Below are 26,158 nucleotides of genomic sequence, written 5' to 3'. Positions count from 1 at the left end.
GAGAAAACCAGAGCGAATGATCGAGCTCGGGAAGTCGCACACTTTTCCAGAGAGACTCGGGTTCAAAAAGAGCAGCCTCGAAGACAAAAAAAAAGAAGGCTCTCTCAACTTGCTCTTCTGCCTATATACATATATATAGTAAGATTGGGCATATACCGGCAACGATTAAAAATTCCAAGAAAGACTATCTCATTTTACCAATTTAAAACATGATATTTAGCCAATAATAATAAAAACTGGTGTTGTTAACAATTTTGTAGGGTCAAAAATTAAAAAAATTAAAAATTTACAACATTTTTTAAAACAAAATACAGTTTATTAGTATTTCGTTGATATAGTACTGATGTAAGATAATTGTTAAAAGCTAACAAGAAAGTAAGCAAACTTCGTCAAGCCGAACTTCATATACTCTTGCAGCTATTGCAAACATGAAATATTCTTGAAAACATTAAAATTTGATTTATTTGCGTATTTGATTAAAAACGTTGAAGATATGATGAAAAAAGGACTGAAAATATTATTGCAAATTCACAGAAGTTCCAACGAACAGACCAGAAAATTTGAAAATCTTTCGTTAATCGGATTAAGTCATTTGATAAGGCGATATAAATACATTTCTGTAGATATGTAGATAATATGTAGATATGTAACCAATTTGTTTATATTATCTTTGCGCCCATTTAATCTTAAAGCAATCAACGTCTGTGGTATCTCGTTATTATTTTGTATTCGCTTGCAAAGAGTATTTTAACTTAGTTTTTCAACGCTTTTCTTTTAATCTCAGGAAGCAAGTTGTAAAAAAACATTTTACTAATTGTAGAATTGTTATTGTAGAACCCTGTCAAAATGAAATTGCCTTAGTTATTGACATGATTTACAAGTGTTTTTTGGTGCACAAATACGAGCTTATGTAAGCTTTAAAAAGTTCCCGTTTTTGTGTTTAAAATTTGAATTGTATTATTTGGGCAATGGGCCACAACTAAGGCCTGGAGACAAAAAATAAATTTAATTTATACATAGATACCATAACAAATGTTTGTCCCATTTTTCGAATGAGAAGCTGCTACTGCATTAAAAAACAAAACTTTTATTTCTTATTTATTGAATATTGCTTAATATAATTTAGTCAGAGCTTGTTGGTTGAATAAGTTAACGCAGTTTTTTTGCTACAAAACTTTTCAAATATTATTTGACGTGAATAAAATGTAGTTTACCAGAATAAAAATACCAACTATGTTAGTTCTGTTGAATAATAGCATTCTTGAAATAATTTTTCATGTCTACATCATTTAATATCCTCTTAATTTTACATTTCATTAAATTAAGGTTCGTGTTGTTGTGTTGTTACAACATGATTAGCCGAATGTAGAAATCTTCAAACGCATGGATTGTGTCTTAGCTAGGCCGTAGCGAACTTCTAACCCAAGGTTGGTGTCCCCGATGAGCGATATATATCGATAAATTGTCATATCTGACAACCCTATTTCACAATCGCCGCACCGCTCCGCGTAATAATAAGAACGTTTTCAGCCATTTCATTCGCGAGGCAAAAACTGAACCGAGAAAATTCCAAACGAGGCGGCGACTTTCGGTTTCGGTTCGATTCCGGAAACTCAGTATCAGTATTGTACTTCCAAATTGTGTCAGTGTGAAAGGCTTGGAGGCGGTGGCCACGCAATCCGATTCCGATTCCGAATCCGGGCGACCGATCGTTGGGTAACCTAGCGCAGACCGAAGACCGAAAAACCGCCGTAGTCATGGCGTTCCGGCTGTTTGGCACGGCCAAAACGATGGCCGGAATGATGCGGCGCAACTATGCGACGGGAAAGGTAAGTGGATTACACCGCAGAAAACCCAGAGGAGTCTCAAATATAATACGTACTCCTAAATTCCAGGTGCATCGCACATCGACGGGAGCCACTGGCGCCGGGGTGTACATCATGCCCGCGGAGCTGTCCCCCCTCCTCCGGTACCTAGTCAAACAGATCCAGCTGCTATGCAAGAAGCCGCCCAAGGGATTCGAGAAGTACTTCGAGGCCGGCGGCAAGTCGACTGGCCAACCCAAAGGAGCCGTCGGCGACAAGAAGCCCCCCGCGGGAGCCGCCAAATCCGCCTCCGAGAAACCCAGCACACCGGCCAAACCCGCCTCCGCCCCCGCCCCCGGCCAATCCCGATCCCAGACGGACTCGAAGTCGGATTGGAACTTCGGGATGTTCAGCAACAGCGCGAGGGGAGCGGCGGGAAGGGGGGCGAACACGCCGGGCGGCAGGCCACTGGGCGAGAGCGGCGGCGGCGGCGACAGGGAGCGCTGGATCATCCTCGGCGCCATCGGAGCCGTCGTCCTCGTCGGCTCCTTCGCCTTCTTCGAGATGGGCTACAAGGAGATCTCCTGGAAGGAGTTCGTCAACAGGTGCGCTTCAAATTCAAGAAGATCTTGTTTCAGTTTTATATACAGATGAAATCATGAGAGGCGGAAATCGAACAAATCTTTGTTTCCATCTACCTAAAACTTTCTTCTGCTGCAAAATGTGTTGGAATTCTTTTTACATATTTGATTTTATTAACTTCCACTCTAAGAAGTTTTGAAGCAGAACTGAAACTTAAATTAATATGTAGCGTGATGATGCTTTATATTTGGCAAACATTCTATTATAACTTTAATAAGTTTTCAATTTTCAATTTTAAATGATAATTCATAATATTAACATTGACAAAATTTAAATAACTTATTATTCTCAGTCATACACCTCAACGTTAAATATAATAAGCTAAATGTTTGATTACATCAACAAACTCTTACTTTTGAGCTTGAGACGGACTCATAGTAAATAGGAGAAGCGAAATATCACTAACTGCTATTTATTATCAATAATCATACCTCTGTTTTCCTGCTCACAAACAGCTATCTGTCCAAGGGCGTGGTGGAGAAACTGGAGGTGGTCAACAAGAAGTGGGTGCGTGTGCGTCTGCAGCAGAACAGCAACAGTGGCGGCGGTGTCTTGTGGTTCAACATCGGCAGCGTGGACAGCTTCGAGCGGAACCTGGAGACGGCACAGACGGAGCAGGGAACGGAGTCCATCAACTTTGTGCCCGTGATCTACCGCAACGAGGTGGAGGCGGCCAGTTTGACGGGTCTGCTGCCCACGCTGCTGATCATCGGCTTCCTGGTCTACATGATGCGCAAGTCGGCGGACATGATGGGCGGCGGACGAGGACGCAAGGGTGGTGGCCTCTTTGGCGGCGTTATGCAGTCCACGGCCAAGCTGACCAATCCCACCGAGATTGGCGTGGGTTTCAAGTGAGCCAATGACACTTCCTGATCCACCTGCTTAACTAATACCCATTGCTTTCCCCCCTGCAGAGATGTAGCCGGCTGCGAGGAGGCCAAGATCGAGATCATGGAGTTCGTGAACTTCCTGAAGAACCCGCAGCAGTACATCGATCTGGGCGCCAAGATACCAAAGGGAGCCATGCTGACCGGTCCGCCCGGCACGGGTAAAACACTGCTGGCCAAGGCCACCGCCGGCGAGGCGAACGTGCCATTCATCACGGTGTCCGGGTCCGAGTTCCTCGAGATGTTCGTGGGCGTTGGTCCGTCGCGAGTGCGCGACATGTTCGCCATGGCGCGCAAGCACGCTCCCTGCATCCTCTTCATCGACGAGATCGACGCCGTGGGCCGGAAGCGTGGCGGCAAGACCTTCGGCGGTCACTCGGAGCAGGAGAACACGCTCAACCAGCTGCTGGTCGAGATGGACGGCTTTAATACCACCACGAACGTGGTTGTGCTGGCGGCCACCAATCGTGTGGACATTCTGGACAAGGCTCTCATGCGACCGGGTCGCTTTGATCGCCAGATCTATGTCCCAGCGCCCGACATCAAGGGCAGGGCGAGCATCTTCAAGGTGCATCTGGGTAGCCTGAAGACCACGCTGGACAAGAACGACTTGAGCCGGAAGATGGCGGCTCTGACGCCGGGTTTCACGGGCGCCGACATAGCCAATGTGTGCAACGAAGCCGCCCTGATTGCCGCCCGCGACTCCAAGGACTCGATTGTGCTCAAGCACTTTGAGCAGGCCATCGAGCGTGTGATCGCTGGCATGGAGAAGAAGACCAATGTCCTGGCGCCGGAGGAGAAGCGAACGGTGGCGCACCACGAGGCCGGCCATGCGGTGGCCGGCTGGTTCCTCGAGCACGCCGATCCCCTGCTCAAGGTGTCGATCATACCGCGCGGCAAGGGCTTGGGCTATGCCCAGTACCTGCCCAAGGACCACTATCTGCTGTCCAAGGAGCAGCTGTTCGATCGCATGTGCATGACCCTCGGCGGCCGCGTGGCCGAGGAGCTGTTCTTCAATCGCATCACCACGGGTGCCCAGGACGATCTGAAGAAAATCACCGACATTGCCTACTCCCAGGTCGTGCGCTTCGGCATGAACGAGAAGGTGGGACAGGTCAGCTTCGATGTGGGCCAGGCCGGCGATCCCGTCTTCAGCAAGCCCTACTCCGAGGACACGGCCCAGCTGATCGATGGCGAGGTGAGGTCGATTATCAAGTGCGCCCACGAGGCCACCACTGGTCTGCTGACCAAGCACAAGGAGGATGTGAAGAAAGTGGCCGAGCGACTGCTTCAAAACGAGGTGCTCAGCCGAGATGACATGATCGAGCTGCTGGGACCGCGGCCCTTCAAGGAGAAGTCCACCTACGAGGAGTTCGTCGAGGGCACCGGCTCCTTCGAGGAGGACACCACCCTGCCCGAAGGCCTCAAGAGCTGGAACAAGGAGAAGGAGCGCACGGAGCCCCTGGACGCCGGCAGCACGCCCACCTCGCCGCCCACCAAGCCCGTAACTGCCCAGAGCAGTTAGGCCGGGACCCAAGATGCCTTGGTGGATGGGAAGTTTCCGAGTGGCAGTTCGACGAGGGTGCCGACATCTCTTTGTTTCTGTTGTAATCCCTAATCGCGAACCGGAGAAAGACCCGACCTTTGGCGCAAACAGAGGCGGCTCAAGGAGTTCGTAGACCTCCTGGAGTCCCACTTCTCCACGACGCGTTCATCATTGTTTTTGCATATTTTTAAGATAGCCCCATGGATAATACCTCGTTCCTGTGTTGAGCATATAAGCGCTAGCCCGTAATAAATTTCCCGTATGCCGTAATTTCAACCTGTCAGTGTGGGAAAACGAAATTAAACGATGTTTTGAAGTCGATAAATATTCAACATGGTTGTTTTTATTATGGTGGAAAAGTTTAAGAACTTTGGTTATAAATCAAAGAAATAGTGCTATGCACTTTGCATTTTCATCCCAAGATATATAAAAAACATTTTCACAGGTACTAAGTATTAGATAAATAAATAAATATTACTCATACGCCACATTGGGTGTTTCCGCAATCTTGGGTTTAAGATGAAATTAAAGATGAATACTGCGGGCTAGAGTAAGATTTTCTTATTTTAATCCTATATCACCTAAGTTCTACTACTTAAAATGGTAACTGATGCTGTGCAAAATAAAATTATTGTAAGTCGTAAAATTTCCTAAATAATAATTACTCATCCGACATGTTGTCGGAAGGCAACAGTGCGTATGGGTGATCATTTTTAAAGATAATGCTCATAATTTTCCAACAAATTTTCGTTTGGTAATCCTTAAATGCACCAAAGCGAAAACTAAACGTGGGTGAAAGTATCACCATTCAATTTCCATACAAAATTTCGGCTTGACTGTAGTTATATGTATTAATTGTTTCAGATTGAATTGCCAAAGCACTTGCCTCCTTTTTGTGCAGTGTGAGCTTTCGAAGCTTTGTGGCGTTTAAGAGAACGCCTCTCTTTCCGTTGAGCTTTTGCCGGCTGCCAGCCACTCTCTTCCTCGCTGCGGCTTATCACTTATCAGCTGTGATGCTGAAGTACATGCGCCATGTGCAGCCGGTAAATAGTGCAACTGCCACTGCCGACGTCGCTGCCGGCGCAAAGCTCCGCTGGGGCAGCGGCGGCAGCAGCAACAACACACAGTGCGGCGGCAGCAGGGCAGAGAGTGCAGCAGCGCTGCCGCCGGTCGTTTGGGGCCGTCAGTTGGGTTTTGGGGTCTCGCCGCTCAGTGTCGTCTTGTTGGCTGTCGCGTTCGTGTGCGCGCACTGAGAAAAACGGAACGCCACAGTTGCACTTTGCGGTGCAATTTCTATATTCCTCGAGTCCCCCGATTTCTGAGTTGCCGTTGCCCCCGTGCGAAGTGCGTGCGCTTTGGCCAAAACAACTACCAAAACGCGTACCGCAGCTTACAAGATACAACCAATAAAATAATAGGCACAAAGAATAATAATAGAGGAAAGAAACCCCTGCTGTGGAGGGCATTTGCATTTTGTTTACCTCGATGGCTGTGTGGAGTGCAATTTGACGATTATATAATATAAAACAAAAGAAATAGGGAAAACAAATAAAAGTGCGCGGCATTCGATTTTAATTGCAAGCAACTACAATAACCACTGAAGAAGAAGAGTTAAGGCGCAACCCTCTCTTTCGCAGCAGCACCACCACCAACCCTCTCACTCCCACTCCCCTCGTAGCCCATGGCATTTGTGTTGATCTTTCCTGCAAAATGGCTGCCGGCCGGCGAACTTACGATATTTGATCGATAAGGAAAGAGGAAGAGAGATCCCTAGTTATACTTACATATAGCTGTGGACTTCGTTTCTATTGATTATCGCTTATTTTTCGATTATTGGGTTTTTATATATGTTCATATGTTATTTAAAGCAATTGCCTTTCAGATATAGACTATGTGACTACAAATATAAAAATTTTATGTAATGGAACCCTCTTAACCGTCATTTTCGTATTCTCAATTTAAAGTGTTCTAAATTGGTTTATTTATATAAAAACGTTCATTAGTTGCATTTTGTAGAGCTTTTTTATTGACAAAAATTAGGAAAACCAAAATAAATATGTATAAATTTCTTTAGAGAAGGTATATACCGATACCACTAATTTTCATTACCATTCCTAAAATAGAGAGTTTATCTAAAAGAAAAATTACGTATACGTCAAAGGACATAAAATAGTAAGAGAGCCAGAAAATGGTCTAAGCCCTGTAGCAATAAAGAGCTATTAAAATGGGGTCTAACATGCAACTCAGAAATGATTACTAAATATTTAGTAAAAGGATTTTAATTGGAATAATTATAGGAAATTTAATGATCTAACAGAAATGTTTTATTCCATTTTTGTACTCTCTTTTTAAGCCTCTCTCTTAGCAAACAGCTTTTACTGATCTCTCGCACAAAATGTCTGTCGTCGGGCAGAATAACGGTAACTTCGATTACCGATCAATAGAGATCCCCCGATCGTCGATCACTGGCCGACCATGTGTTATTTTAGTTCTGTTTTAGTTTTCCATTTATTTTGTTTTATTTTGTGCTGCCAATTGTCGCAATTGTCGGGTCACGTGTTTGTTGCTGCCGCTAGTTAACTTCTGCTCTCGTTGTAACGGTGCATGTTCTCAGCGTGTGTGTGTGTGTTTTGGTGTGCTATTGCGGGTGTACGATGGGGTATGTGTGTGTGTGAGTGTCTGTTTGTGAAAGCTTGCATGCTGCGCGATATTATATTGTTGTTGCTTTTGTTTTTGTTGAGGGAGTCACTGCATGAAATGTTCTTTTCTCCATCTCTCTCGTTCAATCGTTCTCTATTATTGTTGTTGTTGTATTTATTGTTGTTGTGGGTGTGGGAAAGATCAAGGCGCGTATTAAACACAGAAAATGCAAAAAAAAAACTCAAAATATAAGGAAAACAAAAAAATATAGAGGGAAAAGCAACCCAAATAGTTCAAAGCTATAAAATTTGGAATCCTCAATTTTTGCATTCCCTTCTCTCCAAAAGTTTCTACGGAATTTAAGCATAACTATTAAAATAAAGATAGAGACATTTTCAACAATAGGCTCTAATTTTGAAGGTTTTAATTTAAAATATATATATAGCTTTATTGCTGCCACAAAAATAAATTAAATTTACTAAGATCTTCTTCCCAAAAATGAAGTTAATGCTACAGCTAAAATTTAGCGGAAAATTAATTAAATTTTTTATGCAACTTTTTTTCGGATGTTTTTTTTATTGGAGGTTGGAGTTGCTATTCTCATTCTAGCAAATTAATTTGACGGTTGTTGCCATATAAAGTGAGGCAAATTTATTTCAAACACAGATCTCTTGTACTCGCAGTACCGCATCCCAATTGTCACTCAGCCGTCACTTTGCCGCCCCCTTCTACGCCCGTTCCCCACCTACCTTTTCCACCGCTTTTCCTTTCTCTCTTTTTCCCTCCCCATCGGTTGCACTTTTTTGCATTTTACGATTGTTCGTTGCGAATCATTGCATTTTACGCGGGGGTGGGCAAGGGGGGCTGGGGTGTTGCAGCAGCTGCGGATGGGTGGGAAAGAGAGGGGGAGGGAGCGGCGGGGAAATTGCCTTTTCAAAAGTTTCCCCGGGAAAAGTTTAAAATTGCAATTTAATTAATTTTCACCAAACACAACCGAAAACAAATCAAAACAAAACAGATCTTTTGCAGTAATATGTTGCCTTTAAATCAATTGGGAAACCAACAACCAAAGTTAACGCAACGTTTCTAAAACTTAAAATCTAAATACCACATAATAAGTACACAATAAAAATACACAATAAAATTAAAACCAAACCAAAAGTGGCCTGCAAAACGAAGCAACTAAAACAACCAAGAAATGTGATTCACAGTGTGCAATGTAACCAAATTATTAGTAAAAAAGCAAACCAAAAACCAAAGGAAAAACCGTGAAAAATCAGCGGAACACCCGAAGCCAGGCCAAATGGAAATCAAGGAATCCGGTAGCCAATCGAATAGCCAACTAGCAGCCATCGTGGCCAATGATTAAGGGAGCACTCTGTTAGCCAACTCGTAGTAGCAGCATTCCCCGTCCACACATTACACCCAAAACACAGCCACTCAGCCACACAGATCCACTCGACCTCCCCTCGCAGCCCTCGATGCCCGGCAAGAAGGCGTTGGAGCAACAATTATAGAATAGACAGACAGCCAGACAACCACATCAGCTCCGAACTCCAAGCTCCAGCTCCAGTTCCAATTCAACCTCAATCCCGACATAAATCGCCCAACATGGACATCAAGATTGAGCAGCAGCAGCAGCAGCAACAGCAAGTGGAGCTGGGACCCTGTTCCCCGTCGGAGGTGCCCAATGATCCTGGGTAAGTACTCCGGCATTAAGCCGGAATACCCTTGTTCCAGGTAATTTCGATAAGTGTCGAAAAAGGGGCAGAGCACAACTTTGGTCAGTTTGCAAACTAATTTACTACATATAAATTGTACTACACTTTTTGAATAGGTCTATTAAATGAGTTTGATAGTTTTATACAGTTGGATCTGCTGAAAAACATTTTTTAATAAATCAACGATCTTATAAAACATATTAAGCAAGAAGTATCACTAAAAAATGTGGAATTGGGCAAACATATTTCAAAATGGTAAAGGTAATATATATATATATATATTTAATTAGATTTATTCGTTTAAGATTAAAACTTACAAAATTAAAGCCAATAGGCAAGAAACAATTTCCAATCTTCATAAAGCATGAATATTTTTCTAGAAAGGACATACAAACTTCGAGGAGCCAAAGTAAACATGAACTTTTTTATTTAGTTTGAGGTCGTAGACTCGTGGACGTGGCATTAATTGTTTAAGTTTTAAGTTTGTCATTATTGAAGCGCAGGGCGCCGGAAGGGAATGAACCGTGGCTTGGGGAGTGGTGTCAGAGCAGTTAGAGTTGTTGACAGAAAGTTTTCTATGTCAACTAGGGCCGGAACTGGCCGAAACTGGCCAGAAATGGACGCAGGCCCAGCTGGGGATCCAAGTCTGCGAAACTAATTAGAAAACAATTTGCCAAGGACATCAAAATTCAATTAAAGCCATTCGGCTTAGTGCTCTAGTGCAATGCAGTCACTGTTCTCGGCCCGCTTTTCATCCTTCCGGCTACAGTTTATAATCAGACCGCTTCCCCAGCCGGCATCCCCTCATTCAACATTTATATTTGTGCCAAAATAGGTTAAGTTGTGATTGCGGTGTCATATGCAGCAGATTAATTGCGAGCTGCATTGCTGATAATTTGCATCGGTTTGCAGTTGGCTTGCAGTTTTGGTTGAGCAGGGTGCTATTCTGCTGTCAGAAAGTCAGACTAACAAATGGATGATCCAGTGATTGGCAGCCAAGTGAGCTGATTGAAGGTAGTTGTGGAATGGACTTTTGACGCAGCCCATAAAGTGAGCAAATTATGGAATAGAGAACCTATTGGATTGTCAGAATGATGCATCAATTATGATGCTTTAATGTGAATGAATTTGGAAATAGATGGAAGAGTGCCTTATGACAAAATACTAAAACTTTAAAAAGAGATTTGATACTTAACATGAAATATTTTCCAAATTCAATTTTACTGAGACTTTGAATAAAGCAATAGATTAATAAAAGGCAAGTATAAATCATCAGCTTAACTTATTAAAGTCAAATAATTGTCATAAAACTGTTAATAATGCAAAAAGACAATTCTATAAACTATTTTAAATTGTATTGGCTAACCATTCAAGTCATAGGAAGTATGTAAATTTATAATGTGGCTTAGGTTAACTTTGGTTAGGCCATGAACTAATTTTAAATTAATTCAAAGACATGTATTGGCTGATGGTCCAATCAACTTAATCTTTTTAAAGGAAGCTCGGAGAAAGACTTAGCAACTGCTGCTTGATAAACCCTTTGTCATTTCAGTAACCCTAAGAGAAAAGCAAGCAGCTCGATCAGAAAAAAAAGAGAAGATTTAGAAAGAAATGGGTGACTGGAAGACATAGGTACAGCCATATGGCCCGAACAGCCGTCGCAATCCATTGAACACGCAATGCCCATAAATTATGCAGTTCATGCATGTACATCCACATAGACGTACGGTTATAAATATATCTATTATCGAAATGCTGCAAATTGTATAACCAAGTGAATTCAGCACTCCGCGAAGGGGGCGCGGATGCTGATTGCAGCTCATCTTTTCTATTTGCATTAGTTTGGCCAACTCGTAGCAGCGCAGCAAGCAAAAATAGGCTGGGATGGGCTGCCGAGTCGCCGTTCCCTCCAAATCCCTTGCCATATTTCTCGTGGCGGGAAAGCGGAGGCCACCGGATAAAAGAAATGGATCACCTGCTGCTCGCTGAGCTCCGACGATGCTGGCAGGTGCAACAACTGCAACTGCAACACTAGCAACTGGTGCAACTATTGCAATTGCAACGAGTGATGGAGTGTGCTTGTACCTATAGGTACAATTCAAATTTAAATGTTTAATTTGGTATTTTTCTACAGATTGTCTTTCATTAATAATTAATTTGTAACTCTTGTTGTTCTCTATTTTATGTGGCTAGCACCCAACTAAATACAATTAATGTAACAAAGCATTTATTTTTTTTTAATTTACAATTTTTTTTTTTTGTAACAAACGTATTACATTTTTATTTATAGTGTTATTTTTTATGCACTTGGTACCTCACCTAGGTGTTACCTATCCATTCCCATCACTGACTGCAACATGAAGTTGGTGAAAAGTTTTGTGGCGATGCGAATGTGAAATGTGGCACCTAGCGAATGTTGAATGCATAAATCTTGAATTAATTCAAATTACCTTTTGATGACGCTGCCCAGATTCACAGATACAAATGCATCCGCATCTCTGCACTTGTGTCTGTATCTTTCTCTATTTTCGTTGTGCAACTTGGCGAATATCGTTGAAAACATGCGAATACAATTCCATTCACAGTTTCGTTGACTGGCGCGGCGATCGCCACGGCTCAGTAATTTTGAACGCTACCGCCCCCCTGCCCACGACGCCCCTCGCCACCCACTCTTTTGGCAAACTTTATAAATCTTTTGAAGGGCCAACGGAAAATAAAACAAGAAGAGCTGCCTGCTCGGCGCAAAATGGCAAAGTAAATAAACACAAAGGCGAAAGAAAATGAAAATAAAACAAGCCAACTCAAAAAAAAAACAACACACAAAACTTTGAAATAACTAAATAAATGCCCTGCTATTAATACAATTCACTTTGCCAATGTATTTTTAGTGTAAATGCAGCAAACATCAAGTGAGAGAGATCGTTTTATGGGATGATCGATCATTCTAATACCTTTTTTATTCAATTATCTTAAAATTGCTTAACAACTCAGTTTTTGTAAAATTTAACCCAAATAACAAAAACAAATGTATTACATTTCATAATTATAATAAAACAGCACTGATTTATTAATTCAAAAGAATGGTCTGCTAATAAAACCTGAAAAACAAATAAAATTCTCAAAAAATTGAAGGTATTTTAAAGCCAAGCTTTATTTCTTTAATTCTTAGACACGTTCATTGAGACCAAATATGTTATAGGTAGTTAAGGTAGTATTTTTTTAAGTGCATATAACAAAGTAATAAGTTTTCAAATATATAAGAATTAATTATATTTATAGAAACAATTTTTAATTGCTTTTAAGACTTAATTTCTAATTAAACAAAGTTACTTGTTTTAATATTTTGAATGCATAGCTGACTTTTCTGACGTTTCAAAATATTTGCAATTGGCGTGCTCCCAATTATATTTCCAAACCCTAATCTACAGCATCTTGATAAACTAAATTTGCAATGACTTTCCTGGAAAATCCTTAACGCATCATCATCTCGTAACAGTGTTGGTATTGCATAATATGAAATAATTTTCTTAAACCCTTATAAAGCTCATCAACTTAACATGCAATGATATTCCTGGAAAACCCTTTGAGCGTCAGCATCTCGTAACAGTTTGGGACCCCGGAGTGGAATCAACAAGTGCTGTTGGGCAATTCCCCCACCTTTGTAAAGCTAATCCCGCCATTGCTACCCTTTCCGATCCGCTCAAGAATGCCTCTCATCGGCATGGCAGGCCGACAATTATCCATTAGAACCGACACGCGGGTCCCAAGTCGGGGAAAAGCAGCAAGAAATGCAAACAAAAAATGGTCCAGGCCCCTGCGTCATTTAACGTGGCCCCAAAAATTGTGCATTGCATCGACAGGCGACTGTCAGTGGAATTGCGATTGCAATTGCAATTGCAGTTGCACTCGCTGCTCTTTTCATAATTGTCGTTTTGTTTCTCGTCTCTGTCGCTCTCCCGGCGCTTGTAATTGCGGCTTTGTTACGTACCGTAAATTGATTCATTGTACGCCGTGCTTGGAGCACGGACTGACCCAATCCCGTTCCCATTCCCATTCCCGTTCCCATTCCCAGTCCCCCGTGTTTGTCTGATATAATTGCTTTCAAATGATTTTGTGTCGTTGTGTGCGCACTTTCATATCGCCCGTAGTTTTGTTTGTTTGCCCGTAACGTAAACGCAACTGTCATTGTCCGTTGTCCGTGCTCCGTACGCCGTATGTTTGTCCGCTGTACGGCTGTTTGTGCCGCCTGTCCGGCCAATAAGCTTCCATTTTGTATGCATAATGAGGCCTGCGGCAATTTGACTCTAGGACAGCCATTAGCTTAAAGTGCCAGCTTTGTTGGCCAGCATCTATCCCATGCGAATTTTATTTTACGGCCAAAACACTCATGCTAAAACAATTTTCTCAACTCAGGACTGATCAAAATAGCTACATTTATAATGAAATGTAAATCTTTTTTGTAGTGAATATTAGTTAATATATAACTGTGCAGGGCAGTACTGGCAAGTTGCATTCCATTATTTTGATAAAAAAATTTATTTTACCAAATAAAATATCAAGATAAAATTTTTATTGTCTTGACTTTTACTATTAAATTGTAAGAATTTATTAAGGTTTTTTTTAACACCACAAAAAGATAAAATAAATATTTAAATAATAATAAGAATAATAATCGACAAAAAAATCATTCTTTCTCGATCCTTAAATATATATCAATCTAGTAGATACTATCACGCACAATGCCATCACAAATTACTGTTTTTGCAGATAAATGGCCAAAATCGCCAAAAACTACCCACCCTTAAACAAACAATGAAACGCATCTATTTATTTAGCAATTTGTTAACATATCCAAAAAGTTTTAATTCTAAACGAACAACTGTTGACTTTTCTCACAAAAATCGGTAAGCGCTCGCTTGAAATAGTTTTGATAAATACTAGAGTACCACCTTTTAATATGTCATTTAATTTCTTAAATTAAATTTATTTATATACCAAATACAACAAATAAGCACATTTCTAAACGATTATTTATTGATGTTTGTGTGAAAAGTCAACAGTTCTCCGTTTGCTGTTACTAAAGTGTTTTAAATATGTTAACAAATGGCAAACCATACCCTCTCAATGGGATTTAAATGTTTGTTTGCGGGTGAGTTGTGTTTGGGCTTATGTTCCAGCGTTGTGCATATGTAAATTGGCCATTTGTCTGCACTAACCGTAAGTTGTTATGATATTGTGGGTGGATAGCATACACTGGATAGATATAGAGACAGAGGGACGGGGACGGTCCACTTAAACCGCAAGAATGGCAAAAACTTTTTTGCCGTCCCACGATTGACATTATCAAAATTCAATTTACAATCTACTTGGAGTCTGACACGCCGAATAAGAAACTTTTCATTTGCTTTAGTTGCACTTTTAAGTAAACAGTTCGATTAAAATGGAGTGACTTGCGGAAGTAGGCGGGATGTGGGGGTGTTTCGAGCACAATACTTGGCCTAAAAGTACATTTCCCCCATCTCCCATGTGTGTACATATATTTGCTCTCTTTTGAAATCAATGCAAGGCTAAGAAAGTTTTCCCTCTGCTAAATGCAGTCATAACTTTTGGCAGCGGAATAAAACGTAAACTCTTTTTGGTTAGGAAGTATAAGCCGCCATTAGAAAATGACTTTAGTGTATGGAGGGATAGGTGGATGCAGTGGGAGAAATCATAAGAAATTTTGAATACAAAGGTTTGAACACCATCAACAAATATACACAAAATACCAAAATAAGATTAATCTTTGGTTTAAACCTTTACAATAATAAGAAAAACAAGAAATTCTAAAAGATGCTGATGCTAATAATTTTATTTTACCATGATTTTCTCAAAACAGTGACAAGAAGGAGAGTTTTAAGTTTCGAATAAGTAATCTGCAAATCGTTAGAAGCTGATATTTTTGAGCTATGTAATTATGCAGAAAAAAATCATAATATGGATAAAAAAATATATTTTTTTAACAAAAAATATTATATGACATAAAATGTTGTAGAGAAAGAAGTTGTTAAACTTTTTTTCTTCTCTGTTGCAAACATTACATTGGTCGCCTGTTTGTCGACCCACGCCCCCTCCCAGCCACCGCCCACCATTAAGACGAGGCGTATGTTATGCAATATAAGACGATAAACGGGAGAAAGAAATGTGAAAGAAGAACCTAGTGGAACGGAGGAAAGGCAGCGCAAAAGTTTTGCTATCTGTATCGCAGACGGGGCCACAATGCATCCTTTGAACCGCAAAGTGCAGCGGGTTACGGCCTTACCACTACCCCACCCTCTGCCCCTCCCTCCTCGACCTTTTTTTCCCCGCCCCTGGCTTGCAATTCATTATAAATTGCATGTACTGGTAATTGTGTTTGTGTTTTGCAGCAGTAGAATTGCTTTAAATGAGCCGAGCCGAACGAAGCGTATCCCAATTTAGGCTGTGCCGCTGCGCCGCCCCCTGTTTGACCCACTGCCACCCCCTTTTGCCGCCCACCGCCCATTGATGCTCCAGACGCAGTTTTCCCCCATTTTCCCCTATCTTTTCCTCCTTCATATTTAGCTTTCCGCACGATTAAATCGATGCAACTGTAAAGTTCTTTTTCTATTACGCTTTTTCGTGCACATTCGCATTACGCACACTACCTAAGTGCACACACGCACACACCCTCGAAGACACACCCGCACACACAGTGGAATAATATGTAAATCATTTTCGATGCATTTTTATTGCTTTAAATTATTCCCTAGATTTCCTTTTATTTTACGTATTCTAAGCTGTCGAATCATTCGAAAAGTCGTTAAAATCATCTATTTTTTTGTTGAATTGCAATTTTACAGCTTTTAAAATTGACTAGTCCTAAGAGATTCGTTAGTTTGGAAAGTGTGCCAATTATTAAGTTATTTCCCCTTATTGATTGTTATAAAGTTTCCAAGAAGAGAGTTATTTAAGTTGATAGAAGCTTTTTTTTTTATTTAGGATTGGATTTTTAATAGGGCTTGGCTTTACCTATAATTTTATCTATTCTTTATGTGGTCAGTCTTGTATCAAGAGTAAACTATAACCTAGCTTAATAACATTTACTAAGCATTTTGTTATTTAAAATAGTTGTACATTTTTGAGATTTTTGCTTGTTTTAATTTCTTTCCATAACTTTTAATTTTTATCTCTCTTAAATTTATACTTTCCTAATGGGATTCTTGTTATATATTTCGTTTTAAAATACATAATTATTTTCTTTTTGTGACCACTGTAACCACATCTCCCATGGCTATCTCTCAGTGGGTGCTACATAAAACATTTGCCTCCGCCTGGCCAACATTTTTAGCCGCCGTTGGCTGGCTTTGTCTGAGGCTCGCTTACCGCCTTCACCCACCCGTTTCCGCCTTCACATTTCTGCTCTGTTTTGCGTGTTCTTGCTACTCCATATGAACGTTGGAGTCACCCAATGTGGGAAACCCCCTTTAAAGCCCCTTAACCCCCCGGTGCCCCGTGTCGCTTTCACACACTCACCATGGGCTATGCCTTCGAATGTCTCAGACAATTGTCGGCAGCATATTTATGCGCCGGCCCAGCTTTTCAAAATTCTGCAGCTCAAATTCCAGTTATGTGTCTCTAAGCGTCTATCTCTACTTAAGTATAGTTCTGCACAGTACAAATCAATTATAATCGTAATTATAAATGTTGATAGGTCAATTTGCAGTTAGGAATTAGAATAAGTTCTGAGACTTATACTTAGATTTAACTTGTTTCCCATTTTGTACTTATTTTTAAGCTAAATGTCTTTGACAGCTGTCTTAAGATATAATTTTCGCAAATAATAAACTAAACGTCAAATCGGAATATGTCAATGACATAAATTAAATGCTGTTTAAAAACACATTAGAATTCTCGGAATTCAATGCTATGACCAGAATGTCTTTAAATCTAATACCTACAAAATTTTAAGTTGAATTTCTGTTGCTCTGCATTTTACGATAATGAAATATTAAAACTAAAAAGTATTTGTGCACTTAATCTCTCTTTTGTTATAACTTTAAATATTCTAGAGTTAATATACATTTATTAAAAATATTTTGGACCAGTGTTGCCTCATCTCCCCATGCGTTTCAGTTTTTCCTAATAGTTTTGAGTCCGGCGTTTTCCGTTTTTCCCTCCCCTTGCCCCCTCGTCCCTTCGATCTCGAAGTGAAAAGGTTGTAACCACGAAGCAATTGCAGTGGCTCTTCCCCTTTTTCCCATTTTTGCTGCTGCTGGATGTTGGTGCATTTTGATGATGTTGTTGATAGCCGCACATGATAGTCATCAGGATTTGGAATGGGGATTTGCTGTTGTTACTGTTGCCCCAGTGGTTGTCACCGCTGCTGTTGCTTTTGGGCTTTGCGGGAGTCAAATTGTCCAGAGGTTTTTGTGGATACTCCTTCATAGCGTATGAAAATGGGGTCGAAGCGGGGTAAATAAAGAAATGTGCGCATTGGTTTGCAAAGTGCAGCAGGTATTTATGAATTAAAGGATTAAGTGTTTGTCGGAGCTTCAAAGTTGCTATGGAAACGGCAGGAATGAAAGGCAAAGATTATCAGATTATGCTGCCAAGAACTTTATACTAATAATTTGGTTTTGTGATTTGTCGAAAGCGTAGTTTCTTGGAATAATCACTAAGAATGTAACACATTAATATGTATTTAACTAACAATTCGTTCAACCCGTTGAATTCCTGTTCTTCAATATTGTGTTATTTAGTTGCAAAATGCATTGTATTGAGATGTGAGAAGATACATATATCACTTTCGAAGAGTTATGTGCTTAGGGAATTGTTTCAGCATATCGTCTTAATAAACGAAAATTATCTTCGTTTAAACAAATGAACATTAGAACTCGAGTTATAGTCACTTAAATATGACATTTCACGACAGATTTATGAGCTATTAGACGGCAGAATTTAAGAACTTCATATTAAATGTTACTTAATTTAATAGCCTCTCTGCTGGGCGCCACATTGTTGCATAATGCGGACTGTCCGCTTTCAAAACGCCACAACTCGGCACCTTTTGGATAGACTCTCTTCTCGGGCCCTCGAGTATCTGTATCTGTGTGTGCGAGTGCTTTTGTATGAGTGTGTATATCTCCATGCATGCCCCTTTGTTGGCCTCTCGACATACACCCCCCTGCCTCCTGCTCCCTGCCCCCTGTCACCTCATACCACCCACTTCCCGCTTTGTCGCTGCTCACATAATTTGTCATGTGAAAAATTACTAAAGTTACAAGATCTGCACTTTTATTTCCATGTAAGCGGCAAGTCCACGCAGCGGAGATGATGTTGGCGATGGGGATGCACCGAAAAAATATACATATTAATAACTTAATTAAAAAAAAGTAATAAAACTAGGAAAGCTACGGTCATCCTGTATAAATTCAATCATCATACAATTTATTTTGAAGATAGTTAATGATTTTAAGGAAACATTTTACTCTGTTTAGCATCTGTAATGTTATGAGTTCAGTAGCCCAACAATTTGATTCTTAATTATGAGAACCGAAAGATTTTATAAAACAGAGATTTTTGCAGCATTTCAGAATATGTTGAAAGTAAACTTTTTGTGTTGTCATGGCAGTAATGTAAAATGCAAACGTTTTAATTTTGGTCCAAATGGCGGAAAAATATTTTCTCTGTGTAGACAGAGAAGGGGAGTTTTAGGGGAGTTGTAAGCCGAACAAGAGGCATGCGTGTGGTAAAGAGGGGGGTAGCGAAAAAGGAGGGGTAGCTGTTTTGCTATTTTCTTTTTTTCGTTACTATTTTGCACATTTTTCTATTCAACAATGAAGCCACAATAGAAAACGTCAACTAGTGCACAGAGAGAAAAGATGAAGGGCTGGGAAAACAGGGTGTTGGGGTGGGGAAATGGTGAAAGAAAGGCGGACAGAGATAGCATTATATGCAAATGTAACGCAGAAGCGAGAGGGCAACACTTGATGGTGCATACAAAGTCTGAACGGATTTTGAATGGCAAACAAGCGGCAAAGCGAACGGCGACTACGACTGCGGCAGCGGCAGCGGCAGCGGCAGCGGCAGCGGCGGGCGCCAAGTATAAAGCCCAGCCCAGAGTAAAGCCAAACCGAGCTAGCCAAGCCGGGTCCGGGTCCGGGTCCGGGAAATGGGTCCGGGCACGGGTCTTCAACTGTAACCAGCACACAGAAAGAAGCATTTCAAAACATTCATTTGAAACCATGAAAAATCACACAGAAACTGTATTAACTAAATACAAACGACGTTTTTCAACCAAACTAATTTTCAACTCGTTAATGTAGCATTTTAGGAACAAGATTCTTTGAGTGCATTTCAAATTGTACGTTATTTATTCATTCCCTAAATTATTAAGCTTAGTGGCTCGTGAGTCATTTGTTTATTTTGAATGTATTTTTATGTTTTGGTTATAAAAATATAATAGCCATTTAAATATATTAAGAGATTTAACAGAACATGAATAAATACCGTCTTGCAAGATTTGCCTCACATTTTCTTACACTGATTACTTCATGAACTAAACCATCTTCAATGAAGCGTTTAGTCTTGATATTTTATGGCGTTTTTTCGCCCAGTGTGTGACTAGGATAGGCCGTGAATGGGCGCTGACGACTTGCGCATGAATGGCCCAAGTGTGCTGCCTGCCGGGGGGTGTGGATATAGGGGGATGCAGGAGGATACAGGGGGTTGAACATGGGCTATATAGAGAGCGAGCGGATAGACAGACGAAGGCCTATAGAAAAGTGACGTGCGCTTTACAATTATTTCGTAATGCAAGCAAATGTGACCGAGCTGAGCAGAATAGAGAGCAAAAAGCGGCAATAGAAGCTCAGTACACTCAAAAAAGAAGGTTTTCTGATTAAAATGGGTTGTCTTTGATTGATTGGTATGTGAACAACATCAAACAAACATTGTTAAGTGCTTCTGTTTCTGTCTCCCATAGTATGCTATAAAGTAAAATAGAGCGGTATAACTAAATTTAGGACCTGCAACAGATGTTAACAAGGATTTGTTAAATTTATTATTATAAATTCTTTTCCATTTTAAGCATTTAAATTGAAACATTTTCAACCGTTTATAAAATCTTTACGCCAAAGGCGTTAAGCCTTCAATTTATTTGAATTTAAGTTGAAGAAAAGCACACACAAAAATACAACTTCTTTGAATTGTGTTATATACCTAACATCTTCTTTAATCATGCACCATAAATGTGGACTGAAAGAAACGCAGGACTTAAACGTCTAATTCCGAGACAAGCTGCTTAAATGTTTACGTTTTGCCATTATTTGCATGATATAAACAAGGATATGCACACAGATTTATTTCTCGTAGTGCAGATTAGAGTTGCATCTTAGGCTCAGGCAGTGGGTGACAAATGTCAGTCGGTGGTTGCTCTACTAATCGGACATGTTGCGTTGACTTGTTTATGACTCTGGGCTTAGCAGCCACACACTAAACCACCCAGTCAGCCAGTCAACCAGCCATCCAGCCATCCAGCCAGCCAACCAACCAACCAACCAAGTATTGTCTGAGGGGGCGAACTTGTGGGAAATCTGTAAATAGCTGCGAAAACTGCATAAGCCGGGTAGTGGAATCGCAAAGCCTGGGGATATGGATAGACAAAGGCAAATGTCATCAAAGTTGGCACCCGCGGGAAAATGAATGAGAAGCACGAGGAACATAAAACAGTTGACGAGGGACACCACTGCGTATGCGTAATCTTGTGCAATTTGTTCTGTTGAAGTCTTTAAAACAGCGTTTGGCATTCGGCATTCGGCGTTCAACGTTGACTTTGACACTTTCGCAGCCCCTCCCCCTCCCCCCCCTCCCTGCACCAACCGATGTTTTTCCATTTCGGTTGTTTTATCATGTTTTTTTATTTTTCTATTTTGCCTGCAATTACGCGTCACACAGCTGGACACAGCCAATGCAAAACCAGAGCTTCAGTGCACAGATTTTCAGTGTGGGACAAGGTCGCATTTATTTGGTGCACTTGCAATTGGCCAGAGGTGTGGTTTAGGGGGGTTTTGGCGAGGGCGAGGGGCCCAGTCATGCTGCGACCGAAGGTCACCTGCAGTGCACCCCATGCCCACAGACAATGTTGCCAGTGCTGAATTATTATGAAATGAATACAAATATTTGCGGATCAGTCAGCGGCGTCATTCTTCAATTGATGGGCTTTGCGGGGTCTTTTCAATGGGTGCAGTGGGTGGCGGTGAGGAGGCCTGGTTGACAAAGTGGAAACCAAAATGTGTTGGATGATCTCAGCAATGAAATCGAACGAAAACCTCAAGTTAAAACGATGAAATACTTGTGTTTGTTACTCTTCCACTATTTCTCTACATAAAAACTCATTTGTTTAAGGTTCTGTGAATATGAAAATGTGTTTGATCAAAGACGATTCCAGAAGTGGATTTAGTCCACCAAAAAAAATATAGAAAATGATGAAGTATATTGTCATAGAATTAGACCTAAATATTTATTAATTAAAGTTTAAAGAAAACACTTTTGTTGTTATACAAATTACCTTTTAGACAATAATCTGCCTTTTTACAAACTTCATTAAATTCTCATAAAAAAAACGACTTTTTGATGATTTTATTTCTATCTTAATTATCTATTTATTAAAGAAATACGTTTCGCGTTTTCAAAGTTAAAAAGAAAAAATAAAAATAAAAATACTTTTTGCTTTAAAAATGTATTTGCCATTTATCAGATATTTTTTATTGTCTCTACTTTTCCATGAAGATTGATTATTTGCAATAGGCAGAGGCCTAAATCAAAGCAAAGCGGAGGAACAGGAAAATTCCAAACATTGATTAATGACAAATTGTTTGGCATCGTCTAACGTGCAAAAAGTTTTGGGTTTCCTGTCGAGTTGCAATTCGAGGCCTATTTTCATTGGAAGAACTGTGCAAACTCAGGCCGAAACGGTTCTGCAGTGCTGTTACTTTCTGCCTTACCTTGCCAACGCCTGCCCGCCCATTTTCCGCCCACCTACCACCCCCCTTTCCAGCTGTTGTTGTTGACGCTTCTTCCGTTCTTCGGTTTAGTTTTTCTTTTAGCTTACTTTACGCTTTTGTTGCTGCCGCTGTTGCATTTGTTGCTGCACATTTTATTAACATTTTCATTTAGTTTTGCCCTCTCTGTCGCTCTCACTTCGCCTTGTTTTATTTCGCTTTTCATTGCAATTTGTGTTCCTATGCATTTTTGTGTGTGTTTTACATTCGTTTTCGTGTCGCCAGCAACATTGCCTCCAACTGCATTTGGACACGCCCCCCCCGGCGGACCCGCGCCGACCGCCCACTGCCCGCCGCCCAATGACCCACCACCCCCTCTTAGCCCGGTCCACTTCCCTTTATGCCACTGTTGCGCTCTTTTGCAGTTTGTTGAAGTTTTCATAATCATTGTCGTCGTCGCTGCTTTTCCCACTCCTACTGCTTTTCCACCGCCTACTTTCGTTTCGGGCACAGTCTTTGCCTTTTGTTTTCCACACGCTTTCCCTGGGGAAGAGCCTATTTCAATTTGGGGCTCAGTTTGTCGTCAAAGAAGGTTCAAAAGATCATTTTAAAATGGGTTGTCGCTTAGTTTTGCGTTGTTTACTCGTTAAATTAGCTTGTATACATACAATCGTATGTGTTGTTAATGAAAAATGGAATTGAAATTGATTGTAATATCCCTCTATCGAAAATAAAGTTGCTATAAAACCCCTTTCGAGAAACAATTAACAGTATAAATCTCTGAAAACTTTACGGAGATCAGTTTAATAAAAAGTGTATAATATAATTGCAACCAAGTTTAGTATCAAACTAGTCTAGTCTGGATAAGTAAATAATAAACCCTTTCAGAAAAAGTTTACATAACAAATAGTTAGCGAATTTAGTTCAAAACTTCCTTAAATTAATACTTTATCATAATGAGAAGTGCATCTGAACAGCCTTCTAATTAGGGCCATGTTACTATCTTCTGTTTGTTATATAAGCCGGTGCAGCGGCTGGCTGGAAAATGGGTAAGTGGAGGGAGGTGGGGGAACAAACGAGACTGGGTGGAAGCCTGGGAGTGAGTGGGTGAGATTTCCAGCATGAAAACAATGCCGGGAAAGCGGCTTATTTTCTATGATTTAAATAATGACGAAGACGGCAGACAGCAGACAACAGGCAGCTACCGCAACTGGAACTGCAAGTGCCACCACAGCTGATGATGATTGAGATAATGGTAATAACGATGAGGGCGGTGATGATGGAATGGGCTAACCGGTAGATCCACGACAATGCCAGCCACCTTCGCCGAAGTACAGAAGGTGGCTTAGGTTGAGGAAGTGTCCGGACGTTGGAGCTGATAAAAGATCGCTCAGCTCGCTGTTTGTTTGTTGCCTTTTGGCCAGGCCATAACATTTATCTAATTTTTTGCTTGTGCCTCGTACATACTGCTAATGCCTCATTTATCTTATACTTCCCTTCTCTCGGCTCTCTTTCGTTGCAGAAAAATGTTCATTGGCGGCCTCAGTTGGCAGACAAGTCCAGGTGAGTGAAAAACAAGTTAACTGAAAATTAGTGGATCTGTGCTAAAAAATGAACGTGTTCGGATAAGGGGGTCAATTAGTAGGAGATTGAAATAGCAATCCTGCGCTAACAAGTGACCAGGAAATGTGGAATTTTTCCATAAAAATAACAAATCTTTCGTTGTTTCTAAGCCTCTTATATTTAACTAAGTCTATTTAAAAACCGGCTCCAAAATCGGGAGTCCCATGTTAGAAGATTTAATATTCTCTGTAAATATTTGTAAGCTTAAGCTCAAAACAAGTAAATATATACAAATTTAATTCTTAAAAATATTATTCACTCCTTAAAGTATGTAAAGCAATAGTATGTTCCCTTATCGTTATGTGTTAAATCTTAGAAAAAAACCTTTTTTTGGCTTCTTGTTTCTTTATTTCCTCTTTTCGATTTCTCAATATCTGGTGATGTGTGTACATTTGTGTGCATCTGAATGTTGTATCTCAATTTGAGTGGCCTACGAATTGATTCGGTTTCAGTTTGTGTTTTATGTGATTTCACATCGACAACAATGAATCGAATGGCAGGGCTTTGTTTAAATTGGAAATTGTAATTGATCAACTGCTTGAGATTTGCTCCCTTTTACGAATTTGAATTTGACGTCAATTGAGGAACGACTTGAGATCCGAAAACCGAGATACGAGCACTGCGGGCTGGGGATGATTCTCCTAGAGATTGGCCCCATTCCTGCCGCATAGTTTCATTAGGCTAATCAAAAGGCAACTTGCCATTTGCCATCAAAGCCCGGCATGCATATTAACCGAATTTGGATGGCACTCCAAAAAAAAAAAGGTCTGCAAAGTAGAGATTGCAACCGTCTGGCAAGATGCGCTTGCCTTTTGGGAGCCCTTATATGTAGTATCTGCAGTGCTCATAAAAAAAAGAGGGAAAAACCCATATAGCACATATATGTACCTATATATCGTCGCTTTGTGTTGTTGCTCGGGCGGGCTTGTTTTTTGTTTAGCGAAATTGTTGGCTCCGCCCATCATCAGAGTGCCACTCGGCATTACGCTAACATATTATAACCTATAGCGCATATCTACACACAGCCACGGGCTTTCACGTATATAGTTGAAGAGTCAATGCGGTCTTTGGTTTGTCTCTTTATTTTAGCCTTTCTCAATGTTGTTCCCTCATTCTGGTGTGTGTGTTTTCTTTTTTTTTTTTTTACTTTTTTCATTTTTTTCTTTTCGGCGGCGGGAGGGGGCCGGTTTCCTGTACCTGTGCCAAAAAATTTTCAAATTTTCAAATGGCTTCTTCAATACGAATGCCCGGTATGAGTGTGTTTTTGCTCGGCTCTTTTGTTATCTTTTGCCATTTCGGTGTCCGATGAGTGTGTCTTATTTCTTTTTTAATTTTTATTTTCGCTTCTTGGCAGCCGCCAGTTGGCCCCATGGAGCTGGTAAATTAGGCAAAAGCCAAAGGGCCCACAGAAACTCAGCATTGGGCCAAAAACGAATCGCTCCCAGTGCAACGAAAAAAATTGTCTTTGGTGGAATTCGCGACAGAGCAGAAGTCAATTGGAATGGAAATTGCAGCGAAGGGTCAATGAGTGGCACGTGAGTCGATCAAAAAGCGATGCGACGGGGAATATTTAATAGTTTTTATGGCTTAGAAGTGAGTTGACTAAGGTCTTAATGTTGTAATTTTAAAATATGAAACTCTTTTATATTTATTTGTTCATTTATTTCAAGGGATTCTTCTTACTATAAAGACATAACCGATTTAAACACATACATATGACTAACAAGAATTAAGATCAATGTTAATAAGTATTAAAATTTATTTAAGTAAGCTTGCAATAGCTAAAAGTCCTAAATAAACACAATTATTTTTAGTTACTGGTGCTTTTCTTTATTTTATCGTTTAAGACAATTTTTTTTAACTGAAATGGTAGCAAAGTTAAGTTAAAAAGTAGGCTTGTTTCTTTAAATTTTAATTTAGATGGGAAAAAACCTTTTTTTTTTTAATTTAAAACTATATTTTTGAAGTGAGCTCACAAGCAATGATTTACTAACCAGTTAAGTCCGAAAATCAAGCGTCTTTGTTTTCCCAGCAGGGAAAGAAAAAAATTCAATTAGCTGCTATTTGAGCGCAAGAAAACAAGCTTTGCCCAAGTCCGAGCTTAGAGATGCCCTGCCCGTCTATTTCTTTCTTGGCCCACTCATCTCAGCTCACTCCCCCAACTCTTGGCCACCGCCAGTTGTATTATTATTGTTGCTGTGCCTGTCGAGCGGCCAAGTTGCAGCTCTGGCGCTGAAGGCAGAGGCCGGAACACCAGAACATCAGAACACCAGAACGAGCGGCTGCGCCCGGC

At 40.6% G+C, this 26,158-nt stretch overlaps 2 protein-coding genes across 6 annotated transcripts in view; both read left to right on the top strand.

The window, feature by feature from the left end:
• Window positions 1-1,497: 1,497 nt before the first annotated feature.
• LOC108135651 (AFG3-like protein 2) lies at window positions 1,498-5,212 on the top strand. Of its 2 annotated transcripts, XM_017256478.2 has the most exons (4): window positions 1,498-1,829; window positions 1,896-2,410; window positions 2,903-3,298; window positions 3,362-5,212. In XM_017256478.2, exons 1-4 carry the CDS (start codon window positions 1,758-1,760, stop codon window positions 4,857-4,859), a joined length of 2,481 nt encoding a protein of 826 aa, XP_017111967.2. In that variant the 5' UTR covers window positions 1,498-1,757; the 3' UTR covers window positions 4,860-5,212. The 2 variants fall into 2 exon arrangements, with proteins under 2 accessions (XP_017111967.2, XP_041564092.1); XM_041708158.1 differs by having other exon boundaries at window positions 1,498-2,410.
• Window positions 5,213-6,086: 874 nt separating this feature from the next.
• Window positions 6,087-26,158, top strand: part of LOC108146703 (RNA-binding protein Musashi homolog Rbp6) — a 177,330-nt gene continuing 157,258 nt past the window's right edge. Inside the window, exons 1-3 of one of the 4 annotated variants that reach the window (XM_041708432.1) lie at window positions 6,087-6,490; window positions 8,550-9,220; window positions 23,765-23,805. In XM_041708432.1, coding sequence (XP_041564366.1) covers window positions 9,132-9,220; window positions 23,765-23,805 — 130 coding nt within the window. In that variant the 5' untranslated portion in view covers window positions 6,087-6,490; window positions 8,550-9,131. Of the gene's footprint in view, window positions 6,491-8,538; window positions 9,221-23,764; window positions 23,806-26,158 lie in introns of those variants that run through there. The other 3 variants (XM_041708431.1, XM_041708434.1, XM_041708433.1) reach the window with 3 other exon arrangements.

Source organism: Drosophila elegans, unplaced genomic scaffold (genome assembly GCF_018152505.1).
Source record: "Drosophila elegans isolate 14027-0461.03 unplaced genomic scaffold, ASM1815250v1 contig_208, whole genome shotgun sequence".
Lineage (NCBI taxonomy): Eukaryota > Metazoa > Arthropoda > Insecta > Diptera > Drosophilidae > Drosophila > Drosophila elegans.
Note: the sequence above shows the minus strand (reverse complement) of the source record. Positions and strands in the feature narration are given on the sequence as shown.